Source organism: Belonocnema kinseyi, chromosome 3 (genome assembly GCF_010883055.1).
Source record: "Belonocnema kinseyi isolate 2016_QV_RU_SX_M_011 chromosome 3, B_treatae_v1, whole genome shotgun sequence".
In the NCBI taxonomy this organism is placed as follows: Eukaryota; Metazoa; Arthropoda; class Insecta; order Hymenoptera; family Cynipidae; genus Belonocnema; species Belonocnema kinseyi.
Genome location: NC_046659.1, coordinates 78,751,138 through 78,777,058, shown reverse-complemented (window position 1 = coordinate 78,777,058; position 25,921 = coordinate 78,751,138). Strand labels below are relative to the sequence as shown.

The 25,921-nt window shown below is 27.3% G+C and overlaps 1 protein-coding gene across 1 annotated transcript in view; it reads right to left on the bottom strand.

Moving 5' to 3' along the window:
- The window catches only part of LOC117169417 (nephrin), a 456,412-nt gene that overhangs the window by 10,933 nt on the left and 419,558 nt on the right, over positions 1–25,921 (bottom strand). Inside the window, exons 6-16 of the mRNA XM_033355788.1 lie at positions 24,960–25,250; positions 22,460–22,759; positions 20,943–21,091; positions 19,546–19,699; positions 17,328–17,630; positions 15,137–15,415; positions 14,769–15,059; positions 12,820–12,998; positions 12,320–12,740; positions 6,373–6,525; positions 3,244–3,371 (exon numbers count right to left, since the gene is read on the bottom strand). Of these exons, the coding sequence (XP_033211679.1) occupies positions 3,244–3,371; positions 6,373–6,525; positions 12,320–12,740; positions 12,820–12,998; positions 14,769–15,059; positions 15,137–15,415; positions 17,328–17,630; positions 19,546–19,699; positions 20,943–21,091; positions 22,460–22,759; positions 24,960–25,250 (2,648 nt within the window). The remainder of the gene's footprint in view (positions 1–3,243; positions 3,372–6,372; positions 6,526–12,319; positions 12,741–12,819; positions 12,999–14,768; positions 15,060–15,136; positions 15,416–17,327; positions 17,631–19,545; positions 19,700–20,942; positions 21,092–22,459; positions 22,760–24,959; positions 25,251–25,921) is intronic.

Below are 25,921 nucleotides of genomic sequence, written 5' to 3'. Positions count from 1 at the left end.
CTATCTTGAATTTTAAGATAACTTCAAAATAATATATTCATAATTAAAGGCCTTTATTAAATTTCAAATATTATTTCAGTCTAAGTTATTCCATTTTTAAACCATTTAATTTGAAATTTTTTAATTAAGAAGAACAATTACTCAATATTTAAAAATATCTGACTTTTCATTTAAAATCATTAATTATAAATCAAAGATTTAAAATTGAACAAGAAACTGAACTTTGAATGTTTGCAATTTTAATTTTTCCATTTAAAGAAATGAAATTATAAGTCAAATTGTTGAATTTTCATATATAAATAACAATTTAGCAGGATTTAAGAAAAGTTTTTAGGAAAAATTCGAATCATTTTAAAAGATTTTTAGAAGTTCTAAAAAAATAAATAAAATAATTTAAAATTTGAAAAATGTAAAATAACATGTAAATGTTTTATGAATTTGAAGGATTTTTAAACTACTTAAAAAAATTTAACTATTAATTTAAGCAGTGTTCAGTTTATAAAAATATAATCATTTAATTTTTTATGTATCTAGCTTAAAATTACTTAAAATGATAGAATTTTTAATGTTTAAGTTAGTTGATTAATTTTTCAATTTAGAGCATTGAAAATAGTAACTTAGATTTATATATTTGAAACTAAATCTGAATCTTTAAACTCTATAATTTATTAAAGTTTAACGTTTTTAATTTGGTAGTTTAACTGCATTTAATTAAAACATTTTCAGTTGAAAAGTGTCAATAGCTTCCATTTTATACGTGTAAATTATTGAACAGTTGAATACAACGTTTTTGAATTTAAAAACTTTTAAACTTCAGTTTAAAAAGTTTTAGATTCAAGAGTTCTATTTTGAGTGTTTTAATTTGCAGATCAGTTTTTATTGCTTCAAATTGACAATTATTTGGCTTCGAGTTCGATTTTTTAATTTAATTGACCGCGAAAAATGTTGCGAACCGGGGAAAACCCGGGAAATTACCGGGATTTTGTTTTCTTTGATTAAAACGGCCACCCTGTGGAAATTTAATTATTATGTTCGAAATTCCACTATTTTCTTAAAAAGTTAACTTTTTGGTTGAAAACTCAACTATTTTGCTAGAAAATTGGCCTTTTTGGACCGAAAATTAATCTTTTATGGCAGAACAATAATAATTTTTGGTGTAAAACTCATCTTTCTTGGTTGAAAATTGAACTATTTTGATAATAAGTAATCTTTTTCTTCGCTAGAAAATTTAACCGTTTTGGATTGAAAATTCCTCTTTTTGGATTGAAAGTTCATCTTTTTTGGTAGAAAAATCATCTTTCTTGGTTAAAAATTAACTTTTTATTGGAAAATTCAACTATTTGGTTGAAAATGCAACTGTTTGCCTAAAGTTTAATCTTTCGTTGATCTTACTTAAATTTTGTTTGATATTTGTTGAAGTTAATCTTAGGTTGAAATTTGAACTATTTGGTTAAATATTCAACTATTTTGTTTAAAAAATTACTTTTTTTTTAACTTGAACAATTTTGGTAAAAAGTCATATTTTTTAGTCAAAAACTCCACTTTTTTATTTAATATTCGTTTTTTCATAGAAAATTTGTCCTATTAGATTTGAAATCCATCTTTTTTGGTAGAAAAGTCATCTTTCTTGATTAAAAATTCATCTGTCTTAGTTGAAAATGACCTTTGTTTGTTAAGAATTCAACTACTTGGCTGAAAATTCAACTATTTTGATGAAAATTCAACTATTTTGATAAAAATCCGTATCTTTTGTTTGAAAATTCATCTATATTAATTCGAGATTACATTTTTTGTCGAAAATTCATCTTTCAGGGGTTCAAAGTAAACTGTTTTTTCAAATAATCGACTTCTTAGCTTGAAAAATATTTGTTGAAAATGCATCTTTTTTGGTTAAAAATTCAAGTATTTTGTTGAAAATTCGTCTTTTGGTTAAACTTAACTGTCACATATTGATTTAAAAGTTTAATATTTTTTTACTGATATATCAACTATGTTTTTTTTCGTTCAGAATTCCTAAGGTTCTTAACACTTCTTAAGGTTACCAAAATGAAGGCTAAGTTCGTTAAGCAGATATTTCCAACCAAAATAAAAAAATCTAGAGCATTTTCAAAATTTGAATTTTTTTTATTTTAGGAATTTTTGTTAAAGTTTCTTATAGATGGGTAGAATATTTGCAAATTATCGAAATAAAATGTTTAATTTCGATGAAAATTAGAAAAGTTAAATACTTTTGAAAATTTTGAAAATGTTCAGAAAAATAGAAATAAATGTTTTTCTGATAGATTAGAAAATTTCATTTGAATTCTCCACTAGATATCAAATATATTTAGAAATTATCTTAGTTACATTTTTCGTTTACACAAAAATTCAAAAAGTTAGAGCTTTTCTAAAATTTGAGAAAAAAATGTTGTATGAGCTTCAGACATTTTTATCAAATTTTCTGGTACACGACAAAAAGATCTACAAAACAGACTGATAACAATTTTAAATTCGATACAATTTAAAAAAGTTATATACTTTTCAATATTTTGAAAACTTAAAAAAAAGGGAAAAAATGTTTACAAAAATCGTCTCTTTTGCTTAAAAGTTCAAATATTTTGTTCAAAATTATTTTTTTCTAGCTGATAATTCAACTAGTTGGTAGAAAATTGATCTTTCTTGGCTAAAAATGAACTTTTTTGATGAATATTCATTATTCATGTTTTCGGGCTTTAAAATCCACGGTTTTCTAAAAAATTTTACTTTTTGAATTGAAAACTTAACTCTATTTGAGAGCGTTCATTACTTCTGTTAGAAATATTTTCGGGTTGAAAATTTTAACTATTTTCTTGAAAATTGAATATTTCAACTTAAAATTTTAGGAGTTCAAAGCGTATCGTATTGAATTCAATGTAATACTTCATTAATTTTATTAAAAAAAATTAATTCCCATATTTTCGTAAACAATTACCCTATTTACCCTTTTTTGAGATGTGAAGTCGGCAATACTCCTATATATTGTATACATTTCTTCAAACTTATAAGGTAAGAACTAAAAACTTGCTACTAATTTAATCTAAATAAAAATATAAATTGAAATTAAAATAGATTGGGGCTCAGGAAGGTAATAAAAAAGGTATATATTTTTTTAAACAAGACCGGAGGAAGTTAAAAAAGGGTGAGGAAGAGACAAGGGTTAACAGAACTCAAACCTACCCTCCGGAATTACTTGTTACTAAGAACATACTGACTGATCGCACTGACCACATAATCGTTAGCGTCGAAATTCACGTCGCTCTTCTCATCAGAAACGGAACTTAATTCACCAGTTATTGTATCTCCATTGACTGTTGATGGCGCGTACATATCTGCGGTGTGCGATTTATTAATCCCTGTCGAACAAAATTATTTTTATTAGCTGAAATTCAGAATTTTGATTTTGTCAGGGAGGAAGTGTTCTGATGTGTCTTTGTGATTTTATTGATAATTTAATATTTAAAGATGAGGTGTGATTATCAGGGTGGCTCTTATTTTTCAAAATAATATTTTTATAGTTATCAGCTCCTTGTTTTGTTCGAATGTCAAACAAAATAATCTCCAAACTACATTAAACTTTAAGATCCTCTTATATGACCCCAAAGAATCCCCCATAAGTACTGATTGGGAGTTTCACGTAATATTAAGGTTAATGATCAGAAAGAAAATATTTTTTGGCAAAAATAATCATGAATCAATAAGTTTTTAATTCCCACTAATTCTTAACTAATTTTTACTTATTTATGCAATTTTAATTTTCTTAAACAATTGATTTCTTGTAGGAGTATCAAAATAGGTGCAAATATATTATTATTTGTTTAAATAATGTTTAAACTGTTTTAAGAATAATTATATGTTTAAATACATAGCTTATTGAAGAAAAATATAAAAAACATATTTCTTTAGAAGTTTTTCAACCAATTTTGATATTCTTATGTATTTTTTCTTAATTATTATTGTTGCCCTTTGCTTTTAAAATAAGTATTCATTGCTAAAACAATCAAAAATTTTATAAATAATTTTTTTTCGCTAAAATCTTGAAAATTTTGATATTTTCATCAGGTCATGATATGGTTTATTAGTTTTAAGATTGCAAATACTTGTTTAAATCATATTTGTATTGGACGCGTTTGAATATCTATCCGTTTCTCACTTTGAATTATTAAACCAATTTTTGCAGTCTAGAAATTATTTAAAATGTTGAAATGACCTGAACATTTTTTATAGATATATGGTAATATTCACGAATGCTGTATGCGTATAACAAATAACTAAATTAATTATTTTAATTATTTATTTTATTGTGTACACTTTTGTTGCAAATCGCCGTTTTGGTTTAGAAGTTCAATTGTTTCTGTAGAAATTTCATCTTTTTTGGTTAAAAATGGAATTTTTTGGCTGAAAATTAATCTGTTTTGTTTGATTTTTCAACTATATAGTTCAAAATTTATGTTCATGTATTTCGTTGAAAAATGATATTTTTTGCTTGAAATGTTATCCTTTTGGTTTAAAATTCAACCCTGTGGTTAAAAAATCATCTATTTTATTGAAAATTCGTTTTTTTTTGTGTTGAATTCATCTGTTTTTTTATTTTAAAATGCCATCTTTTTTGGTTTAAATTTCATCATATTTTTCGGTACAAAATTAATCCTTTTGGTTGATAATTCATCTATTCATTTAAAAATTCGTCCTGTTTGGTTGAATTCAACTACTTTGTTTAAAGTTAAACTACTTTTTGAACGAATTATTATTTTTTTGGGTAGAAGATTGATCTTTTTGATGGAAAATTAATTTTATTACTTAAAATTTATCAATTTAGTGTAAAATCCAACTATTTGGTTAAAGATTCGTCTATTTTGTTGATTATTATTTCTTTTTTTATTCAAACAATTTTTAATTGTTTAAAAAGTAAAGAATTGTTGAAAAACTAAGTGGAAAATTTATGCACAAAAAGGAGTTATTGTTGAATAAACTAATTGTTTATTTTCAGGTTAGTACATATATTTTCGTAAAAATAACTCTAAAGCAATGCTTGTGCAGCTTGGGTTCTGTAATTTGGCATAGAAAAAGTACCTAAACGCTAAATGTTTTTTGAAATCTGGAACAGATTAAAATTTTGGAAAAAATGTGAAAAATTGCAGTTTTTCTCAGCTTTTAAAATATTTTTTTTACTTTAGAGCATGTCGCGTCAATAAAAATTGAATTGCATTCATTTCCCCGTAAAACTAAACAAAAATTTTCTCATGTACTTTATTAGATGCAGCCTTCAAAATACACATTTTTCTGAAAAATGTGTTCATAAAAATTTAGTTTTAGTTTTTGTGAAATAGCATATTTCCAAGGACTGTAGATAAAATAGTTTAAATATTAGTTAAAGCAGACCTAATAAAAATAAAATCTAAAAAAATAAAATGTTATATCTTTCATACGTCTGAAATTATGGTGTGTTGAAAAATACCCGCTTTTATGAAAGTTCGTTTAAAAAGTAAAATTTTTTAAATATTGCGTTTCTACTATAATTTGCATTAAAAATGTACATGTAACAATAAAAGTACATAAAATAACATGCATATCTAAAAAAACTTTAATACTTCCTGAAATTCCTGAATATTGAAAAAAAACCTACTTTTTTACGAAATTTAATAAAAGTTGGTATTTTTCAACACACGTCTAAGCGAGATTTTACATTTTATTTGGTTTAGATTTCTTTTTTATTGACTCTGCTTAAACTAATACTGTGACTATTTTCTTATTTTTATAAACATATTTTTTAGAAAAATATAAATTTCCAATGCTGTATCTCCTAAACTGTATGAAATAAAAAAACTTGTTTTTGTAATTTTTTCGTGGACTTTAATGCACTTTCATTTTTTAATACGATTTAAAGCAGCATGCTCTGAAGTAAATAAATATTTGAAAACTGGAAAAAATGTTCCCTTTTTCCAAAATTGTAAGGGGTCGCGGATGTCGAAAGATGTTTAACGTTTATTTTAACGAAAAAAAATAAAAAAATATATATATATATATAATTACTCGAATTCGAACAAAACTAGGTAATGAGAACAAAATGATACAATCATTTGTTTTCACAATATAAATAAGGGCCACTCTAGTGACTATATTGTCTGATTCGTGTTCAGTGATAAGACCCAAGTTTAACTTACGAGATTTGTTTCGTTTTCTGACAATATACCACAACATGACGAAGAGATTAATAACAAAAAAGACGATTGAGGTTGCTGCTACCGTATAGATATAATTCAGCGGGATATCACCCCTTTCCAAAAGTACATCGGGCAGATTCTCGGCATTGGGGGGTCCTGAGAGAGGAGAAAAAAAATAACAAATGATATTTACCGGCACGCTGAGCCTTCTTTTTGGACACAAATGTAGCAAATAGTATGGACGTAGCAATGGCGAGACAAGCAGAGACGGAAACAGCGATGATAATGATGATCATGTAGGAGGAATTAATCTCGCTGACTGTCAACTCAGTAGGTGGTGCTTCACCTGTAACCCAAGCCAATAGCCCCGTCACCCTGATGTTATTCATGCAATGCGTCGCAGTTTTGTTAGTTCACTTTCAGGGCGTCTAGCGGATCGGGAAATCGGGAACACCCGGGAATTTTATTTAGGATCGGAAATTTTTCTCTTACATTCCAAAATCTATTGCCTTTCTACTTTATCATCTTTTTATTGGGGGTTTCAGAATAGACCATCGAGACGTCGCGTCGTTGAGACACAATTTCAAGAAAATTTGATGTTAAGATGTAACGTTCACAGACATTTATAAGCGTTACTATTTGATTTCGTTTGTCGAAATGATTTTTAAATAATGATAGGTATAAATTCATTTGAACCAGACTAAAATTATATTGTAATTTAAGAGTTTTAAGTACTAATTTTAGTAGTAAACGTAATTACAAAATACTGCTTCGAAATGTTCAATTTTATGGTTTTCAACTTGTTATTGCTGCGTCCTTATTATGTGAAAATAATTAAATTCAACTTTTTATAAAAAACATGTTCCTAATAATAATATGTTTAACCAAAAGTTGTAAAAAACATACTGTAGAAGGGAAAAAATATAAAAATTGCAGGATATCCTTAAATGCACCCGAATAAATTTTTCGATAGCACCTTGCCCAATTTTTATTTAAAACTACTTTGAAAATCACGTAAAGGTAACCCTTTTCTATCCGCTAAGAAGCGGAATAACAGTTTGAATGAACGAATAAATTATCGCATACGCATTATATGAGTTGAAGTTTCTTCTTTTAAATTTAAATAGGTTGAAAGCTATTATAATTATCTGTAAAGAAAGCTAGGATGAAGGCATATTGATAATTATTTAAGAATATATGGCAAAATTTCAACATTTTGGTTTCTACTTTAAACATTTTTCACCATGAAAAACAAATTTTTCACAATAATGGTGATGAGTTGGTGAGAGTTTACAGAAATTTACCTTTAAAATGACCTAAAGGAAATTGATAAATATTTATTATATTAAATTTTATTTAAATTGTAATAAAACATTGAAATTTGTACTACTTTTGCAAGGTCTTCTTAAAAAATTAATAAAATAACTTCATCCTGGATGATTTCATAGAGAATTTCGATAGTTTCAAACCTATTTAATAAAAACATCATGCAATTAACATTTTAAGAACATAAGCAAATATCGATCAGCAGGTGGTGTAATACTCATGCTCGGAAATTTAATTTTGATTAATGTTCTTCACTTCGATAAGTTTGCATGGCAGGTGTAACTAAAGAATTTTTTTCTTCTCGACATAAATTTTCTATATGTATATCATGTTAAAATTTTAGTTTAATACGTGAGTTTGCAATAAATTACAAAAAGCATCTTTAAATTGGTTGGGAAAAGCCGAGAATTTCAAATTACCTGATCACTAGACACTCTGACGTTACTTACTAGTAGACTGATTCACTTTTCAAGAAATTTATCAATATTTACGAATTTCATAATTTTAAACTTATATTTGATGTTGAACTACATTTTGTTAAAGACATAATGTTTGATTAGAAGAAATTTAATTTTAAATAAGCTTTCCAATTTGTATACTTTTGAACTCTACTTTCTGTTTCATTTCTTTTGAATAGCCTAGACTGTTTTATTTTATTACATTTTAAAATTTTATATTTTCAAAATTTTGATCCTTAACGCTTTTAGTTGAAAGTTGTTCCAATGTCAACGGATCTAAATTTAAATCCTTCAAAATTGATTCTTAAAACTGCAAATTTCACGTGCTCAGTTTCCATGAATTTTCAAATTCAAAGCTTTCAAGCGTTAGGTGATTTTAAAACTGAAAGCTCAAAATATTAAATACTTTGAGGTGTAATTTTTGTTTAATTTAGGCTTTGTACAATTTTAAAACTTTCAAATTTCAAGACGTTTCAATTTTTAAAATTTGTATTTCAAACGCACATGCTTTTAAATTTGAGGTTTGTCTGATGCAAACTTTTACATTTTGAGTTCCGTTTTGTTAACTTAAACGTTTTGTTACAAATAGTTAGTAAAGCTTCATATAAACTTTCTTAGTTTTCCCAAATTCTGATTTTGATGTTATTAAACTTGTTGACTTTTTAGATTTCAACGAATTTAAGTTGAAAACTTTTCCGATTTGAAAGCTATTTATTTGTTAAGAAATTAAAATGTTCAATTCCACAAATTTGCTTTAAAATAATAAAATTTGTAAGTTTAGCTGTATATAAATGTCAATGCTTGGAAATAAAATTATTTCATAATTTAAATGTTTTAAAATTGAATGCTTTTTGATAAATTATCATTACGAGAAAAATCTATAAATATACATATAACTGAATTTTCAATAATAAAAGTAATTATATGGAATAAATACTTGCAAATATATTGTTGTTTCTTTTCGTTAATATTTAAAAACTTCGCTAAAAGTAAATCAAGTTTACGTATCAATTACGACACTATCTATCGCGTAGCTTCTTTCAATGTTAATGTATTTTATTACTTAATAAATTTCTATTTCCCTTCTAGCAATTTTATGTTGCGTAATTTTCTGATATTTTGTTAATTATGAAAAGTAAACAAAAGTAATTTTTTAGTTATACTTATGTTATTTCAGAATCGAGTCCTTATTAAAATAATATTTAGACGTTAACATTATTTTTTTGTCTTCGAAAATAATACAAAAGAATCATTTTTAATTTATATTAATTAAAATTTCAGGGGCTGAATCAACTTTAATTCCTAGGTCCTTTAATATAGGAATTTCCGATTAATTACAATCCCACGGACAGTATGAGATAATAAACTAACGAACATCCATCATTAATAGTTGCGAGATTTATTTTTTATTGTCGCTTTTAATATAATTTTTATATTGGAATTATGAAAAAGTGAAAAAATGAAATATTGATAACAAAATTATATTATAAGCGACAATAAGAAATAAACTTCGCAACTGTTAATAAATATCATTTACTTTATTGAATATTGAACTTTTTAAAAATATTTTCTTATTGAATTTGAATAGTTTCTTATATCAATAAAACCGTAAATTCAAGTTTAAGATATTGGTTAATTTTATCTGTAAATATTTATCACGAATTTAATACCTTGTGTTACATTAGTTGAGTTTCAAAATTTATCATTTATTATAATATTTTTATATTTTTTTAATCATTCCTTTTGTAGTAAACATAAAAATCTAGTTTTTTTTCAAAAGGACTTGATGGAATTTTTTCTTTTTTGGTCTTAATATTTCCATGGAATATATACCATATGGAAAATACCCCATGCATAACGATCTTGTAATTCAAGTATGTTCAGCCCCACCGTGATCTGTTAATTTTTTAACCTGTTCTTACATATTAAAAGTTTTCATATCTTTTAATTAAAGAACTTTGGAATCAAAAATGATTTACTTGTATTTTAAGAACTTTAAATTATGACTGAATTTGATGTGCACATGATATGTCAAACCTAAATTCGAATTTTCTCTAATCTTAGTGGAATATCTAAGTGAGTTAATATGCGCATTGCGAATGACTTAGTAGGAAAATATACGATTGTAATCATGTAATCATGCAACATATTGTTTACGATTACAGAAGATGTCTATTGTATAACATTTACGAAAGAGACGTACTTAAACTCTAGTGATAGTGCTACTGCTAATTATGAAATGTGGTTAGTAAATAAGCAATTATTTTTTCTAAATAGGACACTGAGAATGTCAACTGGGTGAAGCTTTTTTCTGAAAATGATTAAATTTATATTTTCTGTCACGCGTCGTGTCTTTTTTAAAAATAATATATTATTTTTAAACCCTTTTAAAGGTTTTATATATTTAAAGCATGAAAAAGTGCATCTTAAAATGATTGAGAATGACCACTAAGTAAACCCTATTTTAATTTTCCGAACTCCTAGTTTTAAATAAATGTTTTCAAATCTTGAAAATAAAGCTCATAAGGACCCATGTCTTCTATAATTTTTTCAGAATTTTCTGTTTTTAATGCTATCACAGAAAAAGTTTCTTGTTTCAAGTGGGGAAAAACCTGGAAATCAGGGAAAAGTTAGGGAATTTGGTTGGTCAGGGAAAGTCAGGGATTTTGAAAAATAATGGCAAAAGTCGAAGAATTTCTGTAAGAAGCACTTGAAATAACTATTACTTTTTTCTCAAATCACTTTTCAGTTACTTTTTGAAGAAAAAGTTACTGTAGGCCCTTCTTTAAATGAAAAGATCACTTTAATCATAAAATTGTTTTAAATTCTTTTGAAATATTTTAGGGTATTTTAAAAAATTCCAAGGAATTTTCAAAAGCTTCAACAAGTTTCAAGTAATTAAAAAAATTGAAATGTTTTAGGACATTTTAAAAGATTCCAAGGAATTTTTAATATATTTAAATAATTTGAAAACATTCTAAAAGATTTGAAAGATTTTATGATATTTTTTTAAATTCCAATGAATTTTTAAAAGCTTTGAAAAGTTTCAAACAAGTAAAAAAAAATCGGCATTTTAAAAAATTCCAAAGAATGTTGAAGAGATTTGAAAATTTAAAGGAATTTCCACGAGTTTTAAGGGATTTAAAACAATTCGGATGGGGCTCTAAAGAAATTCGGAAAATATAGAACGATTTTACAGAAACTATAGGGATTTTAAATCAGATTTCATAGAATTTCAGGTGATTTTATAATATTTTGATGGTTTTCAAAGAATTTATTCACAAGAAGTGAGGGATTCCATAGGGCCTCAAATATTCTTTGGAATGCTTTAAAATTCTCTTGAATTTTTTTATTTATTTGTATTTTTCTAAATTCACTTAATTCTACTTCATTCAATTTTGATATTTTTTCAATCCATTCGAATTATTTTTTTATTTATCCGGAAGTTTGATGAATTTCATCAAATTCTTTTCATGTTCCTTAAATTCCTCATAATCATATTCAATTTTACTGAAATCAATGTTATTTTTTAAGATTTAACAAATTTCTCCCAATTCATTTTCATTCTTTGAATTAAACTTGAAATTGTTCTGAATTCGTTGAAATTCATCTGGAATTCTTCGAAATTTACTTAAATTTGTTTGAATTCTCTTTTATTTTTATAAACTCGTTTCAAATATACTGAATTTAAAGATTTTTTCATATTTTAGTATTGATTTTAATTGGATTTCTATATTTTTCTCTAAGTTGACTCCAATTGTATAAAAATCAATGTAATTTGTTGGATTAAACATTTTTTTGCACTTATTGGAATTCTTCAGAATTTAACTTAAATTGGCTTTGAGTCTTAGGAATTTTTTTTCCTGAATTCGTTCAAATTCACCTGGAATTCTTATCAATTGTATCCAATTCTTTTGAATTATTTAGACTTCTTTTCAATGCTTCTGAATTTTTTTAAATTAAAAATAAAGTTAGTAAAATTATTAATGTACATTACTCACTTATTTATTAATTTTTTCGTATCAAGTGAAATTTGAATTATTTAAATTTAATTTATAAATGATTTTATATTAAGAATGTTACAAGATCAGAATTTTGGCCTTGAAATATTAATGGTCAGGGAAAATGAAAAATTATGCAGGGAAAAGTGAGGGAATTTCGAAGATAAAGTTTTACGGCCACCCTTCTAATTGTCATTTTCAGTGCCTCAAATACATCGTGTTATTCTAAACTGATAGTTATATGCCCATAGCAATAGTTTTTCTTTTGTTTAAATTGACTAGTATTCTAAACAGATGATCTTATCTCGAATAAATCGCAATAGAATAATCAAATTTCAATTTAGCTCGTACTTACGTAGAGTCTGAACTTTGACGAGATCTGGTAGAAAACTGCTTTCCCCTTTAGCATTTATTGCCTTGACACTAAAAACGTAATAAGTCCCTAATGCAAGGCCAGTGACAAGAGCTTTATAATCTCCGGGAGAGACATCCATATAGTGATATCTGTCTTCGTAGTCGAGCGCCTGGCGCCAACGGATTTGATGAGAAGTGGGAAGTCCCCCATCGAATCCTCTTTTCCAGACTAACATCACTGAGTCGTGCGTGACATTATATACTTCCAAATCCGAGGGTTGATCTGGAGGCGACGTAACGTCTAACTGGATAGAATCCTTGTTGAATCCCATCTTATTCTCAGCTCGACACTCATATTTCCCATAATCGTGGGCTGCCACGCGATTGATTGTCAGCACTGATTGTGCATAAAGTTCTGACAACTGTAAGCGGAAGAAAAAAAAATGAATCGTAAAGTGTATGATGATTTACGAATTTTTGGGATTATTTTCTTCTACTCACGTTGCTTGACGTAAAGCCGTATTTATGGTCTGTGAGATTGGGCAAGAGGGCTTTTCCGCCAAAGAACCAGTGGAATTCCGGCAAAGGAGATCCTCTTGCTTTACAAAATAGCTGAACGTTTATCCCCTTGTTGGCGGCTGCTTTTCTCGTCAGGGGCGAATTCGCCATTTCGGGTATAACTATGGAAGGGAGATTTAAATTATATTTATTATGGCAAATCAAATATAAGGGGCAGCCATTAACTGCGCTACCATTTAGAGGGGTGGAGGGGGCCAGTGAAAGTAACGATACGAACTTAGATAATATTTAATACGTTTCCTGATGATAAATTTTAATAAAGTTTGCGAATTTTGCGAAAGATAGTGCCTTTTTCAATTTTTTAAAAAGAATCGAACTACTTTTTTAAAAAGTCATCTTTCTGGGTTCAAAACTCAACTACTTGCATGTTTCTGGTTAAGGATTTCATCCTTTTGCTTGAAAATGTAACGATTCCATTTTTAGAAAATTAATCTTCTTGGTTAAAAATTCATCATTTGGATTAAACACTTAATTCTATTGTTGAAAATTCTTTTTTTTTTAAAGAGTCATAATTTTGGTTTAAAATTCATCTCTTTGGTTGAAAATTGAAATATATTTTGATCATTCATTTTGTGATTAAGAATTACGTTTTTAAACCAAAAATACAACTTCCCTTTTTGGTTAAAAATTAATCTTTTCCAGTTAAAAATTCATGTATTTTGCTGAAAATTCTTATTTTTTATCGAAAAATAATCTTCTTGGTTGAAAATGCAATTGTCTGGTCGTAAATTAATTTGTTTTGGTTAATGATTCATCTATCACTGTGGTAGAAAATTAATTTTGTTGTTGTAAAATAACATTATTGGGTAGAAATTTTTTGAAAATTTGTGTAAAACTTTCTTCTTTTTTAAATTAAACTAGTTAAAAATTAATTTTTTAAACTAAAAATCTAAAGATTACTTTTTTTATTCAAAAATATTTTTTTATTTGAAATTTCTTCTGTTATTTTAAGGTTCATCTTTCTTTATTAAAAATTTATCTATTTGGTTGAGGATTTAACTTTTTTTTCCTTAATCATTCTTTTGCTAGATTCCACTGCTAGAAAATTCATGTTTTCGCATAAAAGTATCATCTTTTTTGGTTGAAAATCAACTTTTTTGTTGAAAATTTGGTTGAAAACTGATCTTTGCTATTTGAAAATTCATGTATTTTGTTGAAAATCGACTGTTTTTATTGAAAATTTTATATTTTTACTTCAAAATTCAACTGTTGTGTAGATCATTTCTCCTTTTGCATTCAAATTTAGCAAGTTATTGAATATTTATGTATTTTGATTAAAAATCATGTTATTGGTTTAAAAATGCATCCTTGTAGTTTAATAATTCAACTATATTGATAAATTCATCTTTTTTGGAAAAAATGCAACTGTTTCGTTAAAAATGCGTCCTTTTGAATTGAAAAATCATCTTTTATATTATATAATCTTGTTTGGTTTAAAATTGATCCGTTTAGTTGTTGATTCAAATATTTTTTTTAAATTCATTTTTTTGATTCAAGTCGACTGCTTCAATTTTGTATTTTGATATAAGTCACCTTTCTTGGTTGAAAATGAAGTTTTTTGTTAAAAATTCAACTGTCTTATTAAAATTTCGTCATTTCTCTTGAAAATTCAACTGTTTTTCTTTGAATTTCAATACTTTTAGTTTATAATTCGACTATTTAATTGAAAAAGGCTCTTTGCGTAGGTTAAAAATTCAACTATTTTGATACAGTCATTTTTTTGGTAAAAAATTCAACTATTTTGTTGAAAATGCAATATATTTAGACTTGAAATGTTAAGAATTTAAAGTGATTCATAATGAATTAAATATGGTATTAAATATGGTATTTTGGTCTACGTTACTTTTTTACTGAATTTTAATAATACTTACAATTTGTTATAAATAGTATAGGACTTGAAGTGACGTTTCCAATTCCGTTATTGACGTTACATTGATATTCGCCTACGTCGTCCCTCCCTGGATTTTCTATATGAAGATAAGAAGTCTTATTGGAATAAGAAACTGAATATCTATCTAAGATTTCAATCCTTGTTCCTGCTCTATACCAAGTGACATATTCTTCCCCCATCGGACTGCCATCGACTTCACAAAAAAGTTTCGCTTCTTTTTCGGGTGGATAAATAACTCCTGTCGTCGACGTTCTCACGATTTTTGCAGGGTCTGAATACAAAAAATTTATGGTTTAAATCATTTTTTCGGCAGCCAGATAAAGACGCTTAATTTTGGTGTTAACTTACATTGGACGGTTAAATTCAGATAATAAAACGTAGTCCCTTTGTCGTTCATAGCTTCGCAAACGTAAGTTCCGGCATCGTGTCGTTCTAGCCTTGTAATGTTTAAAGTCGATCCTCGAGCAGTAATTCCTCTTTTTCCAACAACAGTGATTGGCAAACCGTCTCTCGACCAGGTGTAAGTTATCGTAGGAGGATTCGATCTGGCTACCAGCGATATGACAAAAGGTTCTTTTTCCATTCCGACTAATTCGCTGGGATCCGGATTCGAGAAAATTGGCTTGTCTGTAAAAATTTACAAATGTTGATTAAAAATTCTTGAACCCAGATTATTAGTACATGATACAGCGTTGTTACAGGTCAAGAATTTTAGGGACTGTTGTCCAGAGTTCACACTCTTTCCCCTTTTTTTAAAAAGAATTCCCCTTTTTTCTGGTTTTCAAGAAAATTCCGCTTTTCTCGCTTTTTTCTCTTTCTTAAAAACGAACTTATTTAATATAATCCGATAAGAAAATCCAACTATTTTTTTAAAAAATTTTATTCCTTTTAATTGAAAATTTAATTATTTTGTTGAATATTCAACTATTTTGTCAAAAAGTCATCTTTTTGGTAGAAAATTTAACTAAATACTTGGTTGAAAGTTGAACTTCTTTGTAAAAAATTCATTTTATTGATTGAAAATTAAACTGTTTTGTTGAAAATTCACTTTTTTGGGTGAAAGTTACTTTTTTAAACTTAAAATTTACTTTATTTGGGCGCAAATTACTTTTTTAAAATGAAAATTTAACTATATCATTTTTGCATCAGAACTGATTGTTTTTAGATGCCTTTGGTTAAAAATTCAGTAATTTGGTTGAAACTTCTTTTCCCTTTTGACCGGAAAATACATCTCCATCAATTGAGAGTTTTATCCTTGTTGGTAAAAATGCAAATGTTTAGATAAAAATTAATCTAATATGATTGAGGATTCAATTATTTTTGTAAAAACTCATCTTTTTTGGTTGAATTTAACTGTTTCTTATTTAAAATAAAAATATTTTTTTGTTGAAATATCAACTAGTATATTTTTTGTTTAGAATTCATCCTGTTTGGTTGAATTCAACTGCTTTTGATTTGAAATTAAAAAAAAATTTTTGTTGAAATATCAACTATCAAATTTTCATTTATGAACTATTCTTCTTTTATTGAAAATTCAACAACTTGGTTTGGAAATAATCTTATTTGTTAAGAATTCTTTTTTGTTGATAAATGTACACTATTTTAGTTGAAAATTCATCTCTTGTTGCAAATTTAACTGTTATATTAAAAACTTTTATTTTCTTTGAAAACTAATTTTTGAAACTGAAAGTTTAACTACTTACTTTTGGGTTTAAAATTGATCTTTTTTAATTGAAAATATTACTATTGAGGTGAAAATTAATCTTTTTACGTTAAAAATTCAACTATTTAGTTAAATAATACAACTTAGTAGGTTGAAAATTTAATTATTTTGCTGAAATTCAACTATTTTGTTAAGTAGACATATTTTTTCGCTGTTGAACATGCGTCTTTTCGAGAAAAAAATTCTTCCCGTTAGTATTAAGATTAAATTTTTTTCCTACAAATTTCATCTTTTTTTGGCATGAAAATGATATTATTTGGTTGAAACTGCAACTGTGCTTGGCTAAAGTTTTTTTTGTTGTTGAAAATTCTACCACTTAGTTGCAAATTTAATCATTTAATTTAAAATTCATCTTTGTAGGGGTTGAAAAATCAACTATCTGGTTACCAATTTCACCATTTTTTTTTGTTTGAAAATTCAACTATATGGTTAAATTAATTTTTTTAGTAAAAAATGCAACTGTTCTGTTGAAAATGCCTAGTATAAATTGTATAAATAGTATATAATTGATCTCTTTCGTAGAAAATTATGATTTTTGTGTGTTAAATTCAGATATCTCGTTGAAAATGTAATATATTTCGACTTAAAATCTTAAGCGTTTCATATTGAATTCAATATTATGTCCATATATTAATTTGATTTAAAAGAATTTATTCCCCTATTTTCATGAAAAATCACCCTATTACATCAGTGCCCCTGGTAATTTTAGAAACAAATATTTTTGCATTAAAATTGGTTAGGGAAAGACAGGTAATTTTGAAATTTGATTTTGAAGCAACCCTGAAGATAATCAGGAAATAATAATTGAAAACTAACAGCGAATGTTGAGCGTTACTGCGTCGTGAATTGATCTCTCCATTGCCGCATTTCTCGCCTGACATGTGTAAACTTCATTGTTCATGGATTCCGTAAGTTCCAGAGGCAATTCGACTAGGGAGACGTAGCCGCCATGAAGACCCGGTTTCGTGAAATTTCTGGTCCCGTCGACAGCTATTCCAGTTTTCCACCACGACATTTCAGCTGCTGGATTACTACTGCTCGATTCGCAGATCAATTTTCCGGGATAACTGGCCTCGAATTCTTTTGGTTCTGTCGTTATTTTTACCTGATCGGGGGGAACTAAAAGACAAATAAGGGAAAATTAGGATTTTCTACTGATCTTTGCAAAAAGGGTTGATTAGGTAAGAGAGAGTCCATTAATTACGCCAGGTTTTTCTAGGGGTTGGGGCGGGGGGTTGTCCGATTTTTTTATGTAAATTTCCTCTTTCCAATTACTTTTTAAAAATAATATAATAGTTAAACCTTGTTTTGACTGTTGGAATTAATTTTTATACTTTTTATACACATTACATCATTACTTGTTTCATTTATTTTTTATTATGTAATATTCCATAATAAATCCTTTAAAACTCTTTAAAAACTGTAAAAATCCTTTAAAAAGCTTGACATCTACAACATCCCCAAAAAATCCCTTGTTATGCTTTAAAATCCATGGAAATCTCTTATTATGTCGAAAAATCTGATAAAATCTTCGGAATACCGTAAAATATACCAAACTTCTTAATATTGATTAAAGTCTATTCAAATCCTTTGAAATCTTTTGAAATTCTCGAAAATCTTTTGGAATATCTTTCAAAATTCTTGAAAATAATTCTGATCAACACGAAGCTCTTTTAAATCTTCTTAAATCCCGTGACTTTATTTGAATCTCTAAAAAACCCTAACAATATTCGGATATCTTTTGAAATTCCGTTAAATCTTTTGAAATTTTAAGAAATCCTCTGAAATCCGTGGATATACTTTGGAATCTTTTGAAATCTTTTAAAACCCTTTGAAATCCCGTGAAAACATCAAAGCCCCTTTATATCTCTTAAAATCCGGCAAAAATCCATTAAAATCCTTTGAAATTTTTTAAAGTCCCCTAATATCCTTAAAAATTCGTGAAAATACTTCGGTATCACATGAAATATTTTGAAATCCTTTAAAACCCTTTCAAATTTCATGACTTTTTTTAAATTTCTTAAAGTCCTTTGAAAACTGTAAAGATCCTTAAAACCGCTTAAAATCTTTAAAATCCCATAAAAAATCTCTAAAATTGATGAAAATCATGGAAATTTGGTGAAATATTTAGAAATCTCATCGAAATATTCCCTTGAAATCTTTGAAATCCCTTTGAAATTAATTGAAATCTTAAAAATCCATGATAATATTTGAAAATATTTTGAAATTCCGTGGGATCTCTTGAAATCTTACGAAATCCTCTAAAATCCATGAATATACTCTGGAATCTTTTGATATCCCGTCAAATCATAAAATCCCCTTTAAATCTCTAAAAATTCCTTGCAATCCTTTGAAATCTGAGCAAATCTTTTGAAATCTCTTCAAAATCTGTGATATCCTTAAAAAATTCGTAAAAATACTTTGTGTCACATGAAATCGTTTAAAATCCTTTGAAATATCGTGAATTATTTTAAAACATTTCGAAATCGCTTAATTTTTCTCTTAACTCCTTGAAGTTTCTTAAAATCTTATAAAATCCCTTGCAAAATCAAGTCTCTCTCTAAAAGTATAAATTTCTTCAAACTATTGAAATCTTTTAAAATATTTTGAAATTATATACTGAAACTTTTGTAATCCCTTGAAATATTTGGATATTCCTTGAGATCTCATTAAATCCTTAAAAAGTTTTGGAAATCTCATCAAATTCTGTAGAAATATCGTAATTATTTGAAATACTTTGTAGTCCTTTGAAATATTTTTTAAATCCCTAGAAAATTGTTGAGAAAACTTATAAATCACTGGAAATCTTTCAAATATTTCTAAATATCTTGAAATATCGTTTAAGGTGAAAGTAATTTATATATTTTTTATATATTTAGTAAAAAATATAATATTTTTATTAAGAAGAGTGGAGGAGGGGTGTCATAAAAATCTTATGAGTCCTTACAAAAGAGGGGCAGGGAATCTAGATTTTCAAAAATGATTCTTATGTAGTTTATGGACAGTCCTTGATATTAATGTTTGAAAAACTTACAAAGCACTTTCAGAATTAATTTCTGGGACATGGGGTAGAGCGTTGCTGAATTAGCTGCCTCACATTTGATGTGCGCGTTGTTGTCAGACGCGTTTATTAAAAGAGCAAGTTCACTCGTTACAACCTGTTCATGATGCCTGATTGTATCTGCGACCTAAAATCGATTAATTAATTTAATTAATACTCAAGAGGAAATAAGATAAAAAATTAATTTAATGAAATAATTGAGGAAAAGGTCCAGTTACGTTATTTAAAATTAATTGATTGCAATATTCACTTAATGAGAGGTTTTATGATTTAAAAAATTGACAAAGAAAAAGAGACAGCATTTCGGGAAGTCAAATTTATTTCAGGCTCGGTTCAGGCTCGTGGAAGTTTTAACATTTTTTGTTTACCTAGAAAAGAAACTTTTGTAAGAAAGTAAAAGGTAGAAATTAGAAAAAGAAGTTCAGAATTAAATTACACTTACGGTGGAGGATCTTGTATTTCAAGAGAATTAGAAGAAATTAAAAGGCTTTGAAAAGTTTATATTTTGCATTAAAAAAAAAAAACTTTAAAAAAAGTTCTTCTATGAAGGTTTTTAAATTAGGACTTAAAATCTTTACAATTAGGTATTTTCACTTCAACTGCCAGCTACCTTCATTTTGTTGAATGCTAAGGGGAGAACAATGTACCAAATGCTTGGGAAAAAATTTATTTTGTGATATCTTCGCAATGAATAATAATTACTATCATTTTACTATGTTACTAAATAGCTCTTAAAAAATACAAACTATCTTTCAAATACACTTATACAGAAAAAATTAGTTTTTACGAAGATATTAGCAAAATAGGGCAAAAATGGACCGTATCCCATAAATTTGGTCCCTTGTTTTCCCCTCAGCAATCTACGCAGTGAAGTTAGCTGATGATTGGAGTGAAAACACGTAATACTTTTTTAAAAGGACTTTCAATTTGAATTTAAATTCTATTTAAATTCAAACGTTTTTCATACTTTTATACTACATCTATTTCAAAATCTGAAAGGACTTTTTAAACTTTTGTAAGCCGTTGGGAGTAAAACGGAATTTGATGGAGTTAGTAGTGGAAGATCGAAGATTTAAAAAACTGACTTTCTCAGGAAACTTTTGTTCGGGAAAATCATAAAGTCAAGGAATTGTCAATGCTTCTTTAATAAAAGTTCTGAAAGTTGAGAATTTTCAGGAAAATGACGAAATTGGTTGGGGAAAGTAATGAACATGCATACAGTACAACACACATAAAATAAATCAAAGTTTCTAGACCACCAACCTCGGAATTACAGAAATTGATATTTTTTCTACAACCCAGATTCGTTAGTTCCAGTTAGTGAAGATTTACTAAAACGGTAAGAAGATTAGTAAAAAAGATTCATTTACCTTATTACGTACCTTCTTGTCGTTCTTATACCACGTAATAGTTGGAGGTGGATTTCCGGAAGCGACTGAGCAAGCCAGTTTTAAAACATTTCCAGCTTGAATCGTTGTGCCTTCTTCGTATCCAGTGATGACTAAAGAAGATGGTGGATCTGGAATTAAAAAAAATTTTACAATTCATTTTCAATACGGAAAAACTTTATAAAACATTATCTTGTCAAGGAAGATCTTAAATGAGATGAAATCCTGTAAACCAAGGAAAAGTCAGAGAATTTGGTCTGTCAGGGAATGTTACGAATTTTGAAAAAAAATGGCAAAAGTCAGAGAAGTTCTGCAAAAAATATCTTTTAATAAATTAACTCATGGGTTAACCAGTATTAAATAAAGGTACATGCCTATTTTTAAATTTTCTTGAATGCTTTAAAAATAGTTTAGGGTATTTTAAAAGATTCCAAGAAATTTGTAACAGATTTTAATCATTTAAAGTGATTTCAAAAGATTTTAAGGACTTTAGCGTGTCTTTAAAAATTCCAAGAAATATTTAGGAATTAAAATTTAAAAAAAAATTTATTTCAGTAATTTAATGGGATTTCAAAGAATTTAAAGTAATTAGGGTATTTTAAAATATTTCAAGGTACTTGTAAGAGTTATAAAACGTTTCAAAGGATCTTAAACAGATTTTAAAGAATCTAAAATATTTTAGGAAAATTTTAAATGATTTCAAGAATCTGTAAGGATTTCGAAGGGTTTTAAATATTTTAGGACATTTAAAAATATTTCAAGGTATTTTCGAGAAATTAAAAAGACGTCAAGGAATTTTCTAAGCAATTTAATGATTTTAAGGAATGTAAAAAATGTGCATGCAGTTATAAAGAATTTCGGAAGATATAGAACAATTTTACAGGACTTTATAGGATTTTGATAGATTTAAAAAAATTGATTCACAAAAATTGAAAGATGTCGTGGAGTTTTAAAGATTTTAAGAGATTTGTTTTAAATTCACCCTGAATTCCTAGTAATTTATCCAAAATTCTTATAAATTCTTTTTAATTTTTTTAATTCTTTTCAATTTTTCTAAATTTACTCAACTCCACTCAATTAAATTTATTTGTTGGGAATTTTGTTGAGTTTTAGTTTAATTCCTTTTGAGGTCTTTCATATTCATCTGGAAATTTAGGCATTTTCAATAAAATAAATGCAATTTTTGTTATTTATTAAATTGATTACAATTCTCCTTTTAATGTTTTTGGATTTAACTTGAATGGAATTAAATTATCCTAAATTTATCCTGAATTCTTTAAGATTAACTTGGAATTCTTATAAATTAAATTAAATTCTTTTAGATGTAAAAGAACATTAGTCACGTTATTAATGTAGTTCAGTCACTTTTAGTCACATTTTGGACTTCAAATGAACCAACTATAGCCATTTTTTCGATTCTATTTTAAAAAGGTTACCAGATTAGACTTTTGGTCCTTAGAGGAGTGTTATTGAATCCAGATTCTACTTTAGGAACTTACAAATGACGTTAATTGTATGCGTTCCCACTATGGTTTCTGTAAGCTTTTGGTTCAATGCCTGACAGATTACAACAATCCTCTGAGCGGCCTTGTTGATAGCGAAGGTAATATTGGAACTTGTAATCCAACCACCCTCCGCTGCAACTTCAGTTTTCGATGTCATGTTCAAAATGTTATGCTTGTCAACCGTCCACTTTATCTCAGCAATTGGGTTTGAATTTTCTGTCGTGCAAGTTATTAAAACCATCTCCTCTGCTTTTGCCTCCGTTGGTCCTGAAATTTTAACTCCACTCGGTGCAACTGAAAATGAGAAAATGTTTAGGAAACATACTTCACATTCTTTCTCATATTCCCCTCTTTTCCCTATTTCTAAGAATTCCTATTTTTTCCCTGTTTTCAAGAAACTTCCCTTTTTCTCGTTTCTTTGCTTAAATTCGATCTAAATCAATAAAATACACAAAGGAAATCTAACCATTTTTGTCTAAAAATTAATTTTTGTTTTGTTTGAAAATGTACAATTATATTCTTGTTCAAAATTCAGCTCTGTTGATCAAACAATCTATTATTTGGTTGAAGATTCAACTATTTTGGTAAAAAGTAATTTGTTTTAGTCAAAACTTCAAATTTTTTCTTTAATTTTAAATCTTTTTGGATAGAGAATTGGTTATTTTGGATTGAAAATTCAAATTTTTTCCAGAAATTTCATCTTTTTGGTTGAAAAAAACTTGTTTGTTGAAAATTCCACCCTCTTCTAACATATTCGTTTTATGGCTTGAAATTCACCTAATTGGTTGAAAATGCAACTGTGGTTAACGTTTAATCTTTTTAGTTTGACAATTCAAAAATTCGGCTGAAAATTTATCTCTGTAGGTTGAAAATACAACTGATTTGTTAAAAATTCGCCTCTTTTACTTGAAAAATCACATATTTTCTTTAAAAGTAATCTGTTTTGGATCGAAAATTCAACTATATGTTGAATGACTTTTTGGATAGAAAAATCTTCCTTTTGGATTGAAAATACTTATTTTGCAGAAATTTCAACTTTTTTCGATTAAAAAATTTCTTAAAAAATCAACTCTCTTGCATAAAATTGATCTGTTTTGCTTGAAAATTTAACTAATTGGTTGAATTTCCAAGCCAAACAGATCAATTTTGTACAAGAGAGTTGAATTTTTAGCAATTAAAACAAAATTTTTTTAAAATTCGATCATTTGTTTGAAGATTTATATTTGTAGTTTGAAAATTTAGTAGAAAATTTATCTTTGTAGGTTAAAAATTCCACTAATGGCAAACTTTCAACCATTCTGTTAAAGATTAGTCTCTTTTGCTCGAATGTTGAACTATTTTGCTAAAAAGTCATAATGTTGTCTGAAAATTTAACTATTTGGTTCAACATTCACTTTTTCGGTTCAAAATTCAGTTTTCTTGTTTGAAAATGAACTTTTCTGTTAAAATTTCAATTATTTGATTAAAAATTGATTTGCTTGGTTGAAATTTTTGTCGTTACTGTTGAAGATTCATAATTTTAATTGAAAATTGGTCTGTTTGGTTGAAAATGTAACTATTTCGTTAAAAAGTAGTTTTTTTGTTGTGGAAAATTTAGTTTTTTATCTGTAAATTTAACAATTCCATTTTTTGTTCAGAATTTGTCTTTTATGGTTTAAAATTTGAGTATTAGGTTGAAAATTCGTCTTTTTTGGTGAAAAATTAATCTCCTTAGATGAAAATTAATCTTTTTTGTAAAAATTTAACTATTTGCTTATGAATTCAAATTTTTGGTTGCAAATTCATTTTTTGTTTGCAAAAGTCATTCTTTCGTTTTTAAAAATTAATTTTTTAACTGAAAATTTAACTTAACTATTTTTGGTTTAAAATTGATCGTTTTTAGTTGAAAATTAAACTATATAATTGAAAGTTGAAGTACTTTATTGAAAACTTCTCTTTTTTTGGTAGAAAATTCAACTAACCAGTTGACAATTGTACTGCGTTGGCAATTCAAAAATGTATTTGAAAATGAACTTTTTTCAATTCCATTGTTTGGTAGAAAATTACTATTTTTGTCTGGAAATTCATCTCTTTTGGTAGAATGTCATCTTATTAGTTTAAAATACAAATTTGTGGGTAAAAATATCACTTTTTGGGTTTAAAAACAATCTTTTTTCTAAAACATTCGTTTTGTTAACATGAAAACTCAACTCTTTCATTGAAAATGTGTCTTTTTTATTGCAACTTTTACCACTTTTTTTGAAAGTATAATTCAACTATTATATACAATTCAACTATTTGGTTATAAATTAAAATAGTTGGTTGAAATTTCGTATTTTTTGTATCTATTCAACTGTCGTTCATTTTATATTGAAATCTTTTTTGATTGGAATCTTTTCATGTTGAAATTTCAAGTACTTTGTTATGCCCACACTAATTTTATGTAAAAGAATTTATTCCCCTATTATTAAAAAAAACCGCCCACTTTCACCGTGTGGTTATTTCGGATACTTACAGAGAACGATAAGATCGACATGAGCTTTCATGGGTTGAACGCTCATAATATTGGAGACTTCACATGTGTATCGAGCTTTGTTGTCCTTTGCTTGGGCCACGAAAGTTTGTACATTCTGGGATGTCCTGCCTTCAGTACGGTAAGCCGAATTTATTTGCTCTCCGTTTCTGAACCAAACGACCTGAGCGGGCGGATTGCCACCTCGAGACTTGCACACCAACTCAACTTGCTGTCCACGTCGAAGAGTTTCTCCATCGGCGTATCCTTCTATCTGAGGTGGTCCGGGAGGATCTGTCAGGACGTATATAGAGAAGTAGCTTTATTTTATAATCTAGCAGACACGTATAAACGACCAGGATTACATGGCACTGCAGGGTTATACGTGAAACTAGGATTATCCAAGAATGACCTATTCTACAAATTAAAGTTGCAATTTCACTCAAATATTTCCAGGCTTCGGACTCATGACAATAGTCACACTTTTTGACACGCTTTTCGAACTATTTAACTATTTTGTTACTATTCTGAAAAAAATGACACTAGTGCTACTGTTTTTTTCACAAATTTAAAGATAATTCATGTGATTTAAAAGATTAAAAGGATATTAAAAATATGAAAGGATTTAAAATATTTTAAGGGAATTTAGAGAATTCCAAAGAATTTCTGGAGAACCTTATGGAATCAATGAAATGCAATAAAAACCTAACTGACTTGTAGAAATTTCTACAAATTTCATTGGGATTTTAGGGGGTATCAGAAGATTTCAAAGATTTGAAAATGTTTGAAGATATTAAAGATTTCAAGCTCTAAGGCATTTTAAAAGAAATAAAAAGATTCCATATATATATATATATATATATCATCAGACAGCATATTGTTGAGAGAATATGGATACTATCTGACGCTAAGAGAAGTCTAGAGCGAAGGGAGAGGTGGGTCAGAGAAAATCAACAGTTTCTCTC